The sequence below is a fragment of the Trichechus manatus genome, unplaced genomic scaffold (assembly GCF_000243295.1).
Source record: "Trichechus manatus latirostris isolate Lorelei unplaced genomic scaffold, TriManLat1.0 scaffold00042, whole genome shotgun sequence".
Lineage (NCBI taxonomy): Eukaryota > Metazoa > Chordata > Mammalia > Sirenia > Trichechidae > Trichechus > Trichechus manatus.
Genome location: NW_004443978.1, coordinates 6,433,300 through 6,448,887, shown reverse-complemented (window position 1 = coordinate 6,448,887; position 15,588 = coordinate 6,433,300). Strand labels below are relative to the sequence as shown.

Sequence of the window (15,588 nt, the reverse complement as noted above, 5' to 3'; positions counted from 1 at the left end):
ATTTGATGTTCTAGGGTTTCAGGATTGTTGATTCTCTGTTTGGCTTAGTTTTTCGGATCTTTGTTGTGGAGGGACGGCGTGGTGCTTCTGCCTAGACCGCCATCTTGCCGGAGTCTCTCTCCTTCATTTTTGAAGGACAGTTTTGCTGGATACAGAATTCTTGGTTGACAATCTTTCTTTTAGTACTTTGAATATGTCATCCCGCTGCCTTCTGGCCTCATTGTTTCTGATGAGTCCCTTTTCTCTACCTTCAGGATTCTCTGTTTTTTTCTTTCAGTAGTTTGATAATGATGTATCTAGGTGTGGATCTCTTTAAGCTAATTTTACTTGAAGTTCGTTGAACTTGCATGTATATATTAATATTTTTCATCAAATTTGGGAAGTTTTCAGCTGTTATTTCTTCAAATATTCTTTTGCCCCTTTCTCCCCTCTCCTTTTGGGACTCTCATTATGCATGTGTTGGTATGTTTGAAGATGTCCCACAGGTCACTAAGGTTCTGTTCATTTTTTTTTTGTTATTTTCATTAACTTTTCCTTACTGTTCCTCAGTCTGGATAGTCTCATTTGGCCTGTCTTCTAATTTAATGATTCTTTCTTCTGCCTTCTGAAATCAGCTGTCAAGCTCTCTGGTGAATTTTTCATCCTGACCATTGTACTTTTCAACTTCATGATTTTTATTTGATTCATTTTTTTCTCTCTCTGTGCATATACATATATATATATAAATTTTTATCTTTATTTGGTGAAGCATTGTTCTCATAGTTTCCTATAGTTCTTAATACATGGTTTTCTTTAGTTCTTTGAACATGTTTAAAATAGCTAACTTAAACCCTTTGTCTGATAGGTCCAACATCTGTGCTTCCTCAGATAGTTTCTATTGATTGCTTTTTCCCCCTTGTATATGGTACATACTTTCTTGTTTTATTCCATGTGTCATGATTTTTGCTGAAGAATGGTTATTTTAAATAATTTGACAACTCTGAAAATCAGATGCTCCCCCACTCAGAGTTGGTTGTTGATGTTGGTTGCTATTGTTGCACTTGTTTATTGACTTTTGATAAAATTCTGTGAAAGTTATGTTCTTTATCATGTGTGGCCACTGAACTTTCTGTTCAGTTGGCTTTGTTGTTAGCTAATGATTAGACAGATTTTCTTAAATACCTGGAACCAATAAGTCTCATAGTCTTTGCCAAGAAGCACTGTGCGTGTTTTGGGGCATGCCTTCAGCACTCATCCAGGCAACTTACAATTGTACTTTAGCCTTTACTTCCTGCTTGTGCAAACCCTCAAGTTAAGCCAGAGTTGAGGGCTTAGGTCCTTCTGAGGTATTTTCCTGAGTATGCACATGGCCTTCTAGATTCCCAGGGATTTGTTGGAGCTTATCAAAGCCCCTTGTGGACATCTCATTCACCAGCTTTTCCTTTTAAACGTTTTAGGGTTAGCCTGTTGTTTTCTCTAAATGTTGTTCACTACCTCAGGCAGCCTGAATGTTAAACAATTGCCTCTGATTTTTTTTGATAAACATCTCCAGGGAAAAGACTGTTTACGCTGGATAAGCTCTGAGTCAGGTCAAATAAGAGAGCCTTGCAAGTGGGTTTTTCCAGGGAACCACTAGCTAGGTGGAGAAGCCCTGGTGGCACAGTGGTTAAGAGCTACTAACCAAAAGACTGCTAACCAAAAGGTCGGTAGTTCGAATCCACCAGCTGCTCCTTAAAAACCTCAACGGTAGTTCTACTCTGTCCTTCAAGGTTGCTATGAGTCAGCAATAGGTTTGGTTTTTGGGTTTTGGACCAGATAGGTCAAATAATGACAGTTCTCTGGGAATGGGGCTTTAAAGGAGCTCCATCCTTGTTCTGCCCCTTCTCCTGGCTGCCAGTCTGCTGGTTTTTATTGCAGTTTGTGGGCTGTTGGTTTTCAAAGCTACTGCACACCTGAAGAGGGGAATGCGAATAGGGCAAGTTAAAATGCCACAAAGCACCAGAAGAACCAGATGGTTCCCAGCTACCACTACCAGCTGCTCTGACTGGGATCACAACAGAGGGTCCTGGACAGAGCGGGAGAGAAACATTGTAGAACAAAAAGTCAAATTCACCAAAAAGACCCGACATACTGGTCTTACAGAGACTGAAGGAACCTCTGAGACTGTGGTCCTGAGACACCCTCCTGAACTGGAACTGAAGCTATTCCCGGAGACCACCTTTCAGCCAAACCATAGACAGGCCCACAAAATAAACAATAACACCCAAGAGGAGTGTGCTCCTTAGAACAATCAATTATGCAAGATCAAAAGGGCAACATTTCCCCAAAAGCAAAGATGAGAAGGCAGGGAGGGATAGAACATCAGGACAAAACAAAACAGGGAACCTGGGACAGAAATGGGGAAAGTGCTGTCACATTGTGGTGAATGAAACCAATGTTACGGAGCACTTTATGTATAAACTATCAAATGGGAAGCTGATTTGCTTTGCAAACTTTCACCTAATGCACGATAAAAAATTAAAAAATAAATAAATTGCCACAGAGCTTGCTGTTCTTGCCAAGATTCATCCCTTTTTCTTTAACAGCCACTCCCAGGATTGCTTCTAGCCTTTGGTTAATTTCCAGAGTTTTGAAAAAATTGATTGTGGATATTTTTGCCAGTGTTATAATTTCTTTTACAGAGCAGAGGATTTTCAGAGGTGGTTACTTGCCATTTTCACTGATATCCCTGTTCGTTTGTTTTAAACTCCAAAGGTGTTTTTTTTTATTTTGAGAATAAAAGAGATGGTATATTTTAAGAGAAGGTGGCACAGTGGTTAAGAGCTCGGCTGCTAACCAAAATGTCAGCATCCACCAGCCGCTCCTTGGAAGCCCTATGAGGCAGTTCTACTCTGTCCTATAGGGTCACTATGAGTTGGAATAGACTCAGTAGCAGTGGGTTTTACGGGTGTGACATTTTATCTCCTAAACTTTGGACATCAGTTTTTCCATTTGTGGAATAGGAGTGGGGGGGACTGGTTTCTGAAAATAGCCCTTGGAATTTGCTAGCAGTCAAGAGGACTTAGTTTTATCAAATAGCCAGGCAACACTTAAACAAGTGTAAACTAGTAGGGACTCTACAGTCCCCACCCTGGCAGCAGACCTCAGAAGAGGAGGGGATGTGATGGACTCAATCGTATGTATTTATTGATTCACGCATACGTATTAGGCTCCAGTCATACATATACATTAAAGTTCCATTGACTTTAAGGAACCCTGGACTTTGGAGCTCTGTCTTTTTTGGAGGACTTCTTGGATTGGTGAGAAAATCTATACACAGGAAAGGGTATGGCACACCCTTGGGAATAGTGGAAGCCTCATGCTGCTCGGACCTCTCCCAGACCTTGGCTGATGTGTCTTTTCACTTGTATCCTTTCTGTTTATAATAAATGGGTAACTGTAAGTACAGGAAGTCTCTGTGAGTTCTGTAAGTCATTCTAGCAAATTACCAAACCCACCGGGACCAATGAGAGCCAGAAGAGATACTGGCATTTTCTTCCTGTTTGGCAGGGGCTGTAAGGACAGAGGCACAGTGGGTAGGACCCCAGCTGCTAACCAGAATCGTGGTGGTTCGAATCCACCAGCTGTTCCTTGGAAACCCTACGGGGCAGTTCTACTCTCTCCTATAGGGTCGCTAATGAGTCAGAAGTGACTGGACCACGTCGGGTTTGGTTTGGTTTTGTAAGGACAGAGTTCTAACGTGCCGAGACACAGCTTCGGGTGGTCAGGGTCAGAGAGAGAAAGTGCCATGTCAGGATGATGAAGTGGGAAAGTGGGGATATTATTTTTACGTTTTAGAAATTAGCTATTTCTGTGTCAGTTGTTATTTCTATTAGCTATTTCTAATGTCAGTTATTAACACAGGGTGCGAATACATCCCCCCATGTACTCCATAATCCTCTGAAATAAATGCTGTTGTGTGTGTGGAAGTGCTTTGTTCCCTTTGGAAGGAAATTTCTTAACTTCCTAAACACTTCATGGTTGTTGTTTCCAGTTCTGCTTCCCACCTTGTGTCCTTGATCAAGCCACTGAGTCAGTTGCTTCTGTTTCTCTCTCTCTCTCTAAAGGAAGAGACCATGCTCATTTTCCCCATAGACATGCTGGTAAATTAAAATTACTTTAAATATCTTTAAAATTACTTAAAGGTGCTCAGGAAGAATTGGTATTGTTATTTGCAATTTGACTTGGAATTATTCTATACATGATACATTGTATTTTAATGCACTTCTGAAGGTGATTATTAGAAGTTTTTTATATTTACACATACCAGAAATAACATTTTGAGATCCCCATAGGCTTTTCTATATATCTTTTTTTGAAAAATTTGAATTTCCTAGTCTTTGATAATATTTGCTTTGTGAAACACTATTGTCATTAAAATTAAATAGTACGGACAATACTGTTTTTCGTTCGTTTTTTGTGTAGAATGCCATGAGTTGTATAAAATGTGGTAGATACTGATTTCAGTGGTTATATTTCTTTTACCTCATTTAATTTCTGAAAAAAGCTATATTATTCATACACAGTAGATTTTACTCATATCTCTTTTGGTGTTGCAGGTCGCAAGCCAGGCGGGAATTAACTTGGGAACAGCCGTGTCAGGAGGAATGTATCAGCCAGCAACAATCTTTATGGGCCGCCAAATGTCAGCCATCTCAAGCATTGGAGATTTCAGTACAGAGCAGAAATCTCCCCAGCCCACAAAGAACTTTTCAATTCCTAACCCACATTCATGCCGACAGACAACCCAGAGCAGTAATGTGACAGACAGCTGTGTAGTACAAACTGATAGTGATACACAGTGCTTAAATAAGCCTGACAAAACAGATGGAAAGACATCTCTTCAGATTGGCGAGGAAACGCCAGTCACAGCCGATGTATTGTCTGAGGGGGAGGAAACTCACTGCTTGGAGATAGGAAGCAACACACGCCACAGCAATTTATCTGAAAGCAAAAAGTCTGCTGAACTTCATTCCCCGTTACAGGAAGGATTAAGTCCAGAGAACAGAACTACTGATTTAAAGTGTGACAGTTCCAGCAGATCAGAGGGATCAGAGGAAGAAATACTGACACGGGAACATATTGAAGTCAAGGAAGAAAGAGCCAGACTGCCAGTCTCTCCGATAACAGTTTCAGAATACTGTGCATTTGAAAATAAGTGTTCTCAAGAGAACCGCTCTGCTTGGGAAGATTTCTTAGGTAGGAGAAGAGGCTGAGTTGGTTTGCCATTGCTTGTTGGTATTCAGTTTTTCTGGGTGGTAGCAGTCTTATGTAAGGACAAAGTAACACTGTCTTATTTTATCTCTTTGTCAGAAAATGAAGTGGGTAAATAATGGCTACACTTTTCACACTGTGTCAACATTCTTGTTATTTCTATTCTAGTTGTTTCACTCCCATTAACTTCAACTCCCTACCCCACAACCTTCTTGTCTGTGCTTTAGAATAGCTGTTGTCCATTTGGTCTTATATACATAATTTTTTAAAGGAATGTGATACTCGAGGGTGACAATCTTTACTTTTTGAGCTAAACTGTTAAACTTAGTTTAAAGGTTACTTCGGGATAGTTTTGATTCAGGGTTTGAAGAATAACTCAGGGCAATAGTCTTGGGAACACTTCCCACTTCAGTAGGTCTAGTAAGTCTGGATTCTTTAAGAATTTGAAGTTCTGTTCCACAATTTTATCCCTTTCTATCAGGATCCATCTATTGTGTCCCTGATCAGATGTTCTGTAGTGGTAGCCAGGCACCATCTAGTTCTTCTGGTCTCAAGGTAGAGGAGACAGTGGTTCATGGAAACAGTTAGTCCAGCAGTCCGGTTTCTTCTCTGATTCTTGGGTTCCTTCTCTTTTGTTCCAGGCGAACAGATACTCCAGTAAGTTCTAAAATACATTAAGTGGAAATATTTTTGCTAGGGAATTCCCTGAATTTTAAGTGCACCATGATATTTTTGGAAAATATTTTTAATGAGTTTTTTTAAATACTAAAATCAGTTGTGGATTATTTTACATGTTTTTGACTGTTGAGTAATTCCACTCTTTGAGGTGCAGTGTCTTACCTCACTTCTCCTGAAGTCACTGATCAGTAATCCATTCATACCCCTCTTATAGATCATCTTCCTCAGGGGGACCCAGAGTCACAGAGGACCTTCGGAAAAACGCAGGAGGAGCAAGAAGAGGAAAGTTTGAGCAGCAGCAGTGACCTCACAGTTTCTGTGAGTGAAGATGATCTGATTTTAAAGAGTCCAGAACCACAGCCAAATCCATATGACAAGATGGAGGGAAAGGATGGAATAAAAGCCTTAAAATTAATTCACTCTGAGGAGGAAAGAGATACCCTATTCACCAAAAAAAAGAATTCTATTTTGCAAAGCCTGAGCTCTCCTAATTCAAAAAAGGAATCCTCCACTAACTCACCAACAAGAGAGTAAGCCATTCAGTTTTTTTTTTTACTATTATGTTTTTAATTGTAGACGTTTTTAGAGTTCATTCCACTGGAAATGTGATATTGAACACTCAGCCTTGAACGTGTAAGTTTCTTAAATCTCATAAGTAGTCTCTTTGATAAGGTCTAATTTTCTTTCTTTCTTTTTTTAAGTCTGAATTGAATCATGGTAGTTAGCAGTTTATAATTATATCCAAGCAATCCCTGATTAATTCATTAGCCATTTTACCCACCCCTCCTCTCCAGCCTTTTAGAAAATAAATCCATTTTGAAGTCACGGTAACATAGAAGGTAGGAAATAGTTAAAGTTTATTATAATTCAGTTTTAAAGACTAAGAGCTTGGTATCTGATGGTATTTCCTTAATTCTTACATCCTTTTTCACAGTGTCGTTTTTGTCACACAATTAAATATAAATAGATTCTTCAAAGTGCATATCTAGCCAGCTTTCTTTTTGTGAATGTAAACGTTAAGACTTTGGAATCTCTGTTAGACAGGAGCGCAGTTAGTGTTGTATGGTTTGGGCACTTATTATAATATTCCTCGTAAAACCTCATATATTTTTTTTTTTTGACTATTGATTGAAGATACTAAGTAGAGATGTGTAGAAAACTTAGTACATTGCTGAAAACTGACTTTGCAATTAAAAAAAACACTAAGTAGCATCAAGTATCTTTTAGGGGAAAAGGAACCTAATTAAACAACCTCAGGTAGATTTTGCCTTTTACAAATGAGGGAACTAAAGCCAAGGGCAGAGGAGTGACACGTAGGCCACTGGGGCAGAACCCTCCATACAGCCTACTTCTCCTCACCACCTGCCACTGCTAAAACTTGAAGTCACACCGTAATACGGGTCACCCTTTCATTCCAGCAGTCCTAGCAAAGTGAAAAGCCAAGTGGGCACTCTTGTATATGAGGGCATAGATTCTCGTTTAGAGCACCGTTGTAGGGTTTAATATATTGCTTTTAACCATTCACTGTCTACCTGTGGTGAGAAGTTTGTTAGTCTGATAGACCCCAAACTGATATTCAAGAAGTATTTATTAAGAGCATATCCTTGTACAGAGTGTTTGTACTGTGATGGAAGAACAGACATAGTTCCTGTCCTTTGGGAGTTTGATTTGTTAGAGAAGCAAGACAAAAGGATTTGCATAGTAATAATACCTTTCTCTTCAAAGAGATTTAAGTATTACATATTATATCATCAGAAACTTTATTGCTAGAGATAAAATATATTTATTTTATAAATTTGGGTTTTATATTTATAGGCTTCTTTTTATAGCAACTCATTGGACAGGCTGATACTTTGTTGTTCTACCTGGGACTCAGTCTTTTTCAGAGAGGAAAAGACTTGAGTATATGTGTGGAATTAACTGCTTAACATTTCCCTAGAAGTCAAGAATGTCTCATCTCCCATCTTCTATATAAATGACTTTTTCCTATGACTTTAAATCCAAGCTCCTTGGAATTTTGGGGTATAGTTTTCCACTGTTTATTGGAAAATAAGGGCATTTGGGTAATCTTTGAATATTTGTCTTAATAAAATGCCTCCAGAGTGAAGAGGTAAGTCAGCAATGGTTTTCTTTCTGTGTGTGTTATCAAATTTGAGTCTATTGATTTTCTGTGGAGAAAGTACTCTCTAAGAGTAGGTTGAAAGTGGGAGTAGTTGAAGGTGGTTTTAAATGATGCCAGTCAACCCACTGACATTCCCACGGATTTTGAGGTTCTACTTCCTCTCACTGTTTAGCACGAACTCTTCTCCTTTGCTTTGAGGGGTTAGTTGTTAGTCCTGAGGGTGTAACATCATATTTACAGATCCTATAGATCCAGTATCTCAGATTGCTTTAGTGTCTGTTGGGGTCCTGGAGAAAAGTAGCTTGAACGAATTTTAGTTAACAAAGATGAAGAGGCTTCTCTGGGGACAAAGGAAGACATATAGAGAGGATATGAAAGGGAAACTGGAACTTCTGATTTGGCATCAGTGATAACGATGGTGATAGCTATGAAGCAATGTATTGAGTTTTGATATTTGCTTTTTGGTTTTGAAATTATGTACACTATTTAGAATTAATTTTTCTTCCTAATTCTCTGTATCAAACAATCTACTCCCTTAAGACTAACTGCAAGAAAAGGACATCATGGTTAGTAGAGTCAGCGAAAACAAGTTAAACTCTCAATGAGATGGATTGACACCATAGCCGTAACAGTGGACTCAAACATAACAATAATTGTGAAGTTGATGCAGGACTGAGCAACATTTTGTTCTGTTATACATAAGGTTGCCATGAGTCAGAGCCGATCTGATGGCAACTAACAACAAACTGAAAATCCCATTCTATAATTCCACTTTGATGCAACCGTTTGACTCAAATTCAAAGTTTCCTGAATACCTCCTACGCCCCATGCTATGTGCTATGAGTTATAGGGTTGTGGCAGTTTCAAATATGACTGTAAATTCTTCAGTACTCCTCTTATCAAAAGATGGGGTGTTTGTCCCTTTCCCTTGAAATCTGGGTAAACTTATGACTGCTTCAACCAGATAGAACGTGGTGGAATTGATGCTGTACGTTTTCCGATGTCGGGTTATAAAAGGCTGTACAGTTTCCACCTTATTTGCTGGAACACTCATTCTTGGATATCTGAGCCACCATGTAAAAAGTATGACTATCTGAGGCTGCCATGGTGAAGAAATTATGGGTAGGTGCTCTAGGCAATGGTTCCAGCTGAGCCCTGTCTTCTAGCCATCCCCACCAATGTGTCACACATGTAGGTGAAGCCCTCTTAGACTCTGCAGACAAGCTCATCCACCAGCTAAATATCACCAAATGACCTCTGTCAATAATACATGGGACAGAAGAATCACCCAGCTGAGCCCTCACTGATTTCCTGATCTTAAAAATAGTAAGATATAATAAAATAGTTGTTGTTTTAAGCCATGAAGTTTTGGATTAGCTTGTTACACATCTATAAATAACTGGAATAGGTGTGTACTCAGTTAACATTAAATACTTATTGAGCACCTGCTGTGTGCCAGGCATGGTTCTAATTGTGGGAATACAGCAATTAACAAAACAATGTTTTTGCTCTTATGGTACTTATGATCATACATGTTGAAGGGGAGGGAGAAAACATAAACTGATAATCAGTTTATTAATTTGTAAGTATTATGACAAACAATGAAGCAGATTGAATGGATAGAGAAGGCATTGGTGTAATTTAATATGAGATAGGCACAGAAGGTCTCTCTGGTAAGATAGCATTTGAGTACAGACCCAAAGAATGTGAATGTGTTAGCCACATTAAATTGCACCTGTGCCTTCTCTGTCCACTTGCTCAGTCCTGTGCCATCTTTATGATCATTGTTATGTTTGAGTTCATTGTTGTGGCTATTTCACCTAGGGGGCTTATCTTCCAGCACCATATGGGACAATATTTGTTGTAATCCATAAGGTTTTCATTGGCTAATTTTCTAAAGTAGATGACCAGGCTTTTCTTCTTAATCTGTCCTAGCCTGGAAGCTCAGCTGAAACCTGTCCACCATGAGTGACCCTGCTCATATTTGAAATACCAGTGTCATTGCTTCCACCATAGCAACATGCAAGCCACCACAGTATGACAAACTGACAGACGGGTAGTGGTCTATCCACTTAATCTGCTTTATTTTTTGCTACTGTACTTTTCACCCTGGTACATTTGTTTTTCAGTTTGTGGTTTCTCTCTCTCCCCCCATATCTGGGAGGGGGATGGATTATATCTAGGGGAAGAACATACCAGTCAAAGGGAACAACACGTACAGAGGCCCTGCAGTGAGAGCATAAGTGGTGTTACCAGGAACAGCAAAGAGGCCAGTGCAGCTGGAGCAGAGCTGGTAAGGCAGGGAAGGAGATGGACTGAGAGAAGTACCAGCAGGCTACATCATGAAAGGTTTTATAGGCTGTAGGAAGAACTTTGGTTTGTACTTCGAGAGAGATGAAGACTTATTCTGGCTATTTAATGGAGAGGGTGGGAGCAGGGAAACCTGCTTGGAGAACAATGCAGTGATCCAGAGGAGAGGTAATGGGGGGTAGGAAGTGTTCAAGGTTTGTATATGTTTTTAAGGAAGAACCAACAAGATGAGTTATGGATTTAGATACGAGTGTGATCGAAAAGGAGGGGAAGGATGGTGTCTAGGTTTGGGGGCAGAGTGACTAGGAGCGTTACCAATAAGTTACCATTTGCTGCGAAGGAGAGCATATAGAGGCACAGATTGGAGGGGAAGGAAATCAAGGTGGGAGTTTTGGATATATAATATTTTAGATGCCTTTTAGACATCCAAGTGGAAATGTCGAATATTGAATAGGCCACTGGATTTATGAATCTGCAATTCAGAGGAGAGGTGAGGGCTAGAGAAATACATTTGGAAATTATTAAATAAATATGAAAATGCATTTTAAAGCCATGAGCCCTCAAAAGGTCACTAGGGAGTGAGTGCAAATGGGAAAGCGGTTCAAGGCCTGACCTCCATATCCAGAGGCCAGCAAGATCAGAAGGAACCAGCAAAGCAGCCTGAGAAGAAGCCACAGGGAAGAACGAGGAGAACTGAGATGAAATTGTGCTGCAGATGCCAAGTAGAGTGTTTCAAATGGGGTTTAGGTAGATTAAATACACTTTCTGGATCACAAAGCTGGCCAGTGGTGGAGCTAGAATCTAAACTACCACTCTGACTCCAAAATTCACGCTCTTAATGTCTGTCCTCTACCACCCAAATCACAATCATAACGGTGATATACCCTTCAAAAGTACTGACTGCATGCCAAGCACTGTTGTAAGAGTTTTATTCATTTAATCCTATTACCATCACCATTTTACAGATAAGGAAACTCAAGCAGGAAGGGGTAATGTGTTCCAAGTCACAGTGTGGCTCAGGGCACTTTGAACTCATCTGGGCCTAGAAGCTGGCTCTTAACTGAGTACCCTATTCTGAGGATAATTCAAAACGGTTGCAGCTGTACATCAACAGGGAATTACCAGAAATTCAAGCCGGATTCAGAAGAGGATGTGGAACCAGGGATATTGTTGCTAATGTCAGATGGATCGTGGCTGTAAGTAGAGAATACTAGAAAGATGTTTACCTGTGTTTTATTGACTATGCAAAGGCATTCAACTATGTGGATCATAACAAATTATGGACAACATTTCTAAGAATGGGAATTCCAGAACACTTAATTGTGCTCACGAGGAACCTGTACATAGACCAAGAGGCAGTCGTTCAAACAGAGCAAATGGATACTGCGTGGTTTAAAATCCGGAAAAGTGTGCGTCAGGGTTGTATCCTTTCACCGTATTTATTCAGTCTGTATGCTGAGCAAATAATCCAAGAAGCTGGACTATATGAAGAAAAATGCGGCATCAGGATTAGGAGGAAGACTAGTTAACAACTTGTAATATGAAGATGACACAACCTTGCATGCTGAAAGCAAAGAGGACTTGAAGCACGTACTGATGAAGATCAGAGACTACATACAGCCTTTGTTATGGATTACACCTCAAAATAAAGAAAACAAAAATCCTTACAACTGGATAAAAACAGAAAATATTGAAGTTGTCAAGGATTTCATTTTACTTCGATACACAGCCACCACCCATGGAATCAGCAGTCAACAAATCAAACGATGTATTACATTGAGCAAGTCTGCGGAAAAAAACCTCTTTAAAGTGTGAAAAAGCAAATGTGTCACTGTGAGGATATGGGTGTGCCTGACCCAAGCTGTGATATTTTCAGTTGCCTTATATGCATGCAAAAGCTGAATAATGAGTAAAGGAAGGCCAAAGAAGAATTGATGCCTTTGAATTTTGGTGTTGGCAAAGATTATTGAATGTATCATGGACTACCAGAAGAGCTAACCAACCTGTCTTGGAAGAAGTACAGCCAGAATGCTCCTTAGAAGCAAGGATGGCGAGGGAGGCGAGGCCAAGATGGCAGAGTAGTCAGACACTTCCGATGGACCCTCTTACAACAAAGACCCAAAAAAACCAAGTGATTTGATTATATATGGCAATCTGGGAGCCATGAACATCAAAGGCAGAGTTGAGGAACCGGACTGAGTGGCACGGGGAGGGAGAGACAGTTCGGAAGCAGCGAGGAGTTGCTAGACCTGACCGGGCAAGAGCCTGAGCCCTTCAGGCCTGATCAGCTCAGACGTGAGCAGTGAGGCAGGCAAGCAGCCATGCTCGGGCGGCGCGTTTTCCACACAGGGAGAGACCCAGCCACTGAGAGTCTACACGGCCACCCAGAACCAGTGAGAAGCAGCCCTCATCGGTGAAAGGGAAGTTAATTGCGTATGGTTTACCCCGTGGATCAAAAACACCCCCCTTAGGGAAAAATCTCTCTCCCATTTACCTACCCGCTCCTTGCTCTGCACTGGGTCCTGGACTGGCTTCAGTAATTCCCAAGTCCCCTGGGCCGGAAGTAGGATCCATCACATGCCTAGAGCCATTCTCCCTGCTTGGAGAGTGAACAAATTAACAAACGGGAAAAAATAAACTGCGAACTCCCCTAAGCCAGGAACCCAGGATAGGCACAGCTCCTTTGCCTAGGCACAGGCATAAGGGATCCATGGAATTTGGAGTACCTTTCCCCCTGCATAGACTTGTGTGGGCTCATCTCAACAATGTAGGCCCTCATTACCACAGTACAACGGTATATACTGGAAGTCTGACTTCAACTGTTTCAGCTGTGAAGTGGCAAGTTCTTGACATTTGACACTGCTCTGCCCATTAAGCAGGATCTTCACCTACCCACATCAGGGGCCAGAGGACTGGTGGCTCCACCCACGCCACCTAGCCACCTGTGATAGGAGCCCATGAATAAGAGGTGCTCCCCAGTCCTTACACCCAACGGCATTCGGTGCTCACAGTCTGGCTACAAAACCCACCCACCTGTGCACTCCAGGGAGCAGGGACACACCTTCCTCCTGGACACTCATGGCTGGCCGTCAGCCCCCTGCCTTGCTCAGAGTATATCCCCCTGCTGCAGCCAGATGCCTTTGCCTACACCAATCACTCATGCCTGTCTAGGACTGTAAGTCAGAGTCTACACCACACACTTGGTGGCTGTCTACCTGGGCACCTGAGCTGAATCCATACAGGAGGAGGGGGATCTAACCACCTTGTGACAGGTCATTAGCGCTTCAAAGGTACCAATAATCAAAATAGCTCATACGATCAGCCTATTTGGGCACATCAAAACAAAACAAAAAGCTGAACACAGTAAGCAAACATAAAATAAATAAATATCATAACTTATGAATGGCTCGGAGACAACAGTCAATATCAAAGCACATAAAGAGGCAATCCATGCTGACTTCAGCAAGCTCCCAAAAGAAAGAATCTAGAAATTTTCCAGAGGAGGAAATTTTCCAGAGGAGGAAAATTTGTTGGAATTATCGGAGGCAGAATACAAAAGATTAATATACAGAACTCTTCAAGAAATTAGGAAGCAAATTAAGCAAAATCCAGAACACGCAATAGAGGAAATTAAAAAGATTAGAGAAGAGCATAATGAGAAATTTAACAGGCTGCAAGAATCCATAGAGAGAGCAATCAGAAATCCAGAAGATTAACAATAAAATTTCAGAATTAGACAACTCAGTAGAACGTCATAGGAGCAAAATTGAGGCAATGGAAGTCAGGATGAGTGAGATTGAAGATAAAGCAGTTGACACCAACTTATTTGAGGAAAAATCAGATAAAAGGATTTAAAAAAATAAAGAAACCCTAAGAATTATGTGGGACATATATAAAGCCTTGAAGAAAAAAAAACTTGCTAGCCAAGAATTACATATCCAGCAAAACTTTCTCTCAAATATGATGGCAAAATTAGGGCATTTCAGGATAAACAGAAGTTTAGCGAATTTGCAAAAACAAAACCGAAATTACAAGAAATACTACAGGGAGTCCTCCGGTTAGAAAATCAGTAACATCAGATAACGACCCAAGACTAGAACACAGGACAGAGCAACCAGGTATCAACCCAGATAGGGAAGTCACAAAAGTAAATAAAAGTTGAAACACTGAAAATAGGGCAACAGATGTCAATATGTAAAAGATGATGACATTAAAACAAAAAAGAGGGACTTAAAAAATGTAGACATAGATTTTTCATATGGAGAGGAAGTCAAGACGATATAAAGAAATAAAAGACTGGTATAAACTTAGAAAAATAGGGGTGAATATTAAGGTAACCACAAAGGAAACTCACAATCCTACAAGTCAAAATAAAAAACTAGAAAAATATGAAGACTCAGCAAACACAAAATCAGCAACAATGAAGAAAAATACCTAAAGGAAAATGACTCAGCACAGAAAATTAAGTGGAACAAAGAAACTGTGAACAACACAAAAAAAAAGACATCAAAATGACAGAACTAAACTCATACCTATCAATAATTACGCTGAATGTAAATGGACTAAATGCACCAATAAAGAGACAGAGAGTAGCAGAATGGATTAAAAAACACGATCTGTCTATATGCTGCCGACAAGAGACACACCTTAGACTTAAAGACACAAACCAAGTAAAACTCAAAGGATGGAAGAAATATATCAAGCAAACGACACTCAGAAAAGAGCAGGAGTGGCAATATTAATCTCTGAAAAATAGACTTTAAAGTAAAATCCACCACAAAGGATAAGGAAGGACACTATATAATGATTAAAGGGTCAACACACTAGGAGGACATAACTATAATAAATATTTACCCACCCAATGACAGGGCTCCAAAATACATAAAACAAACTCTAACAGCACTGAAAAGAGAGACAGCTTCACAATAGGAGTAGGAGACTTTAACACACAGCTTTTGGTGAAGGACAGAACATCCAGAAAGAAGCCCAACAAAGACACGGAAGAACTAAATGCTACAGTCAACCAACTTGATCTCATAGACACATACCGAACACTCTACCCAACAGCAGCCAAGTATACTTTCTTTTCCAAAGCACATGGAACATTCACCAGAATAGACCACCATAAAGACATAGAAGTAGAAATCAACAACAGAAAAAGCAAGGAAAAAAAAATCAAACACATGGAAACTGAACAACACCTTGCTCAAAAACTACTGGGTTATAGAAGAAATTAAGGATGGAAT

At 40.2% G+C, this 15,588-nt stretch overlaps 1 protein-coding gene across 3 annotated transcripts in view; it reads left to right on the top strand.

Moving 5' to 3' along the window:
• The window catches only part of KIZ (kizuna centrosomal protein), a 176,680-nt gene that overhangs the window by 59,700 nt on the left and 101,392 nt on the right, over window positions 1–15,588 (top strand). For all 3 annotated transcript variants that reach the window (XR_002824100.1, XM_012555584.2, XM_023731397.1), the window contains exons 5-6: window positions 4,578–5,217; window positions 6,125–6,440. Coding sequence is in view for 2 of the 3 variants with exons in the window: in XM_012555584.2 (XP_012411038.1) it covers window positions 4,578–5,217; window positions 6,125–6,440 (956 nt within the window). In the remaining variant the exon portion in view is untranslated. The remainder of the gene's footprint in view (window positions 1–4,577; window positions 5,218–6,124; window positions 6,441–15,588) is intronic.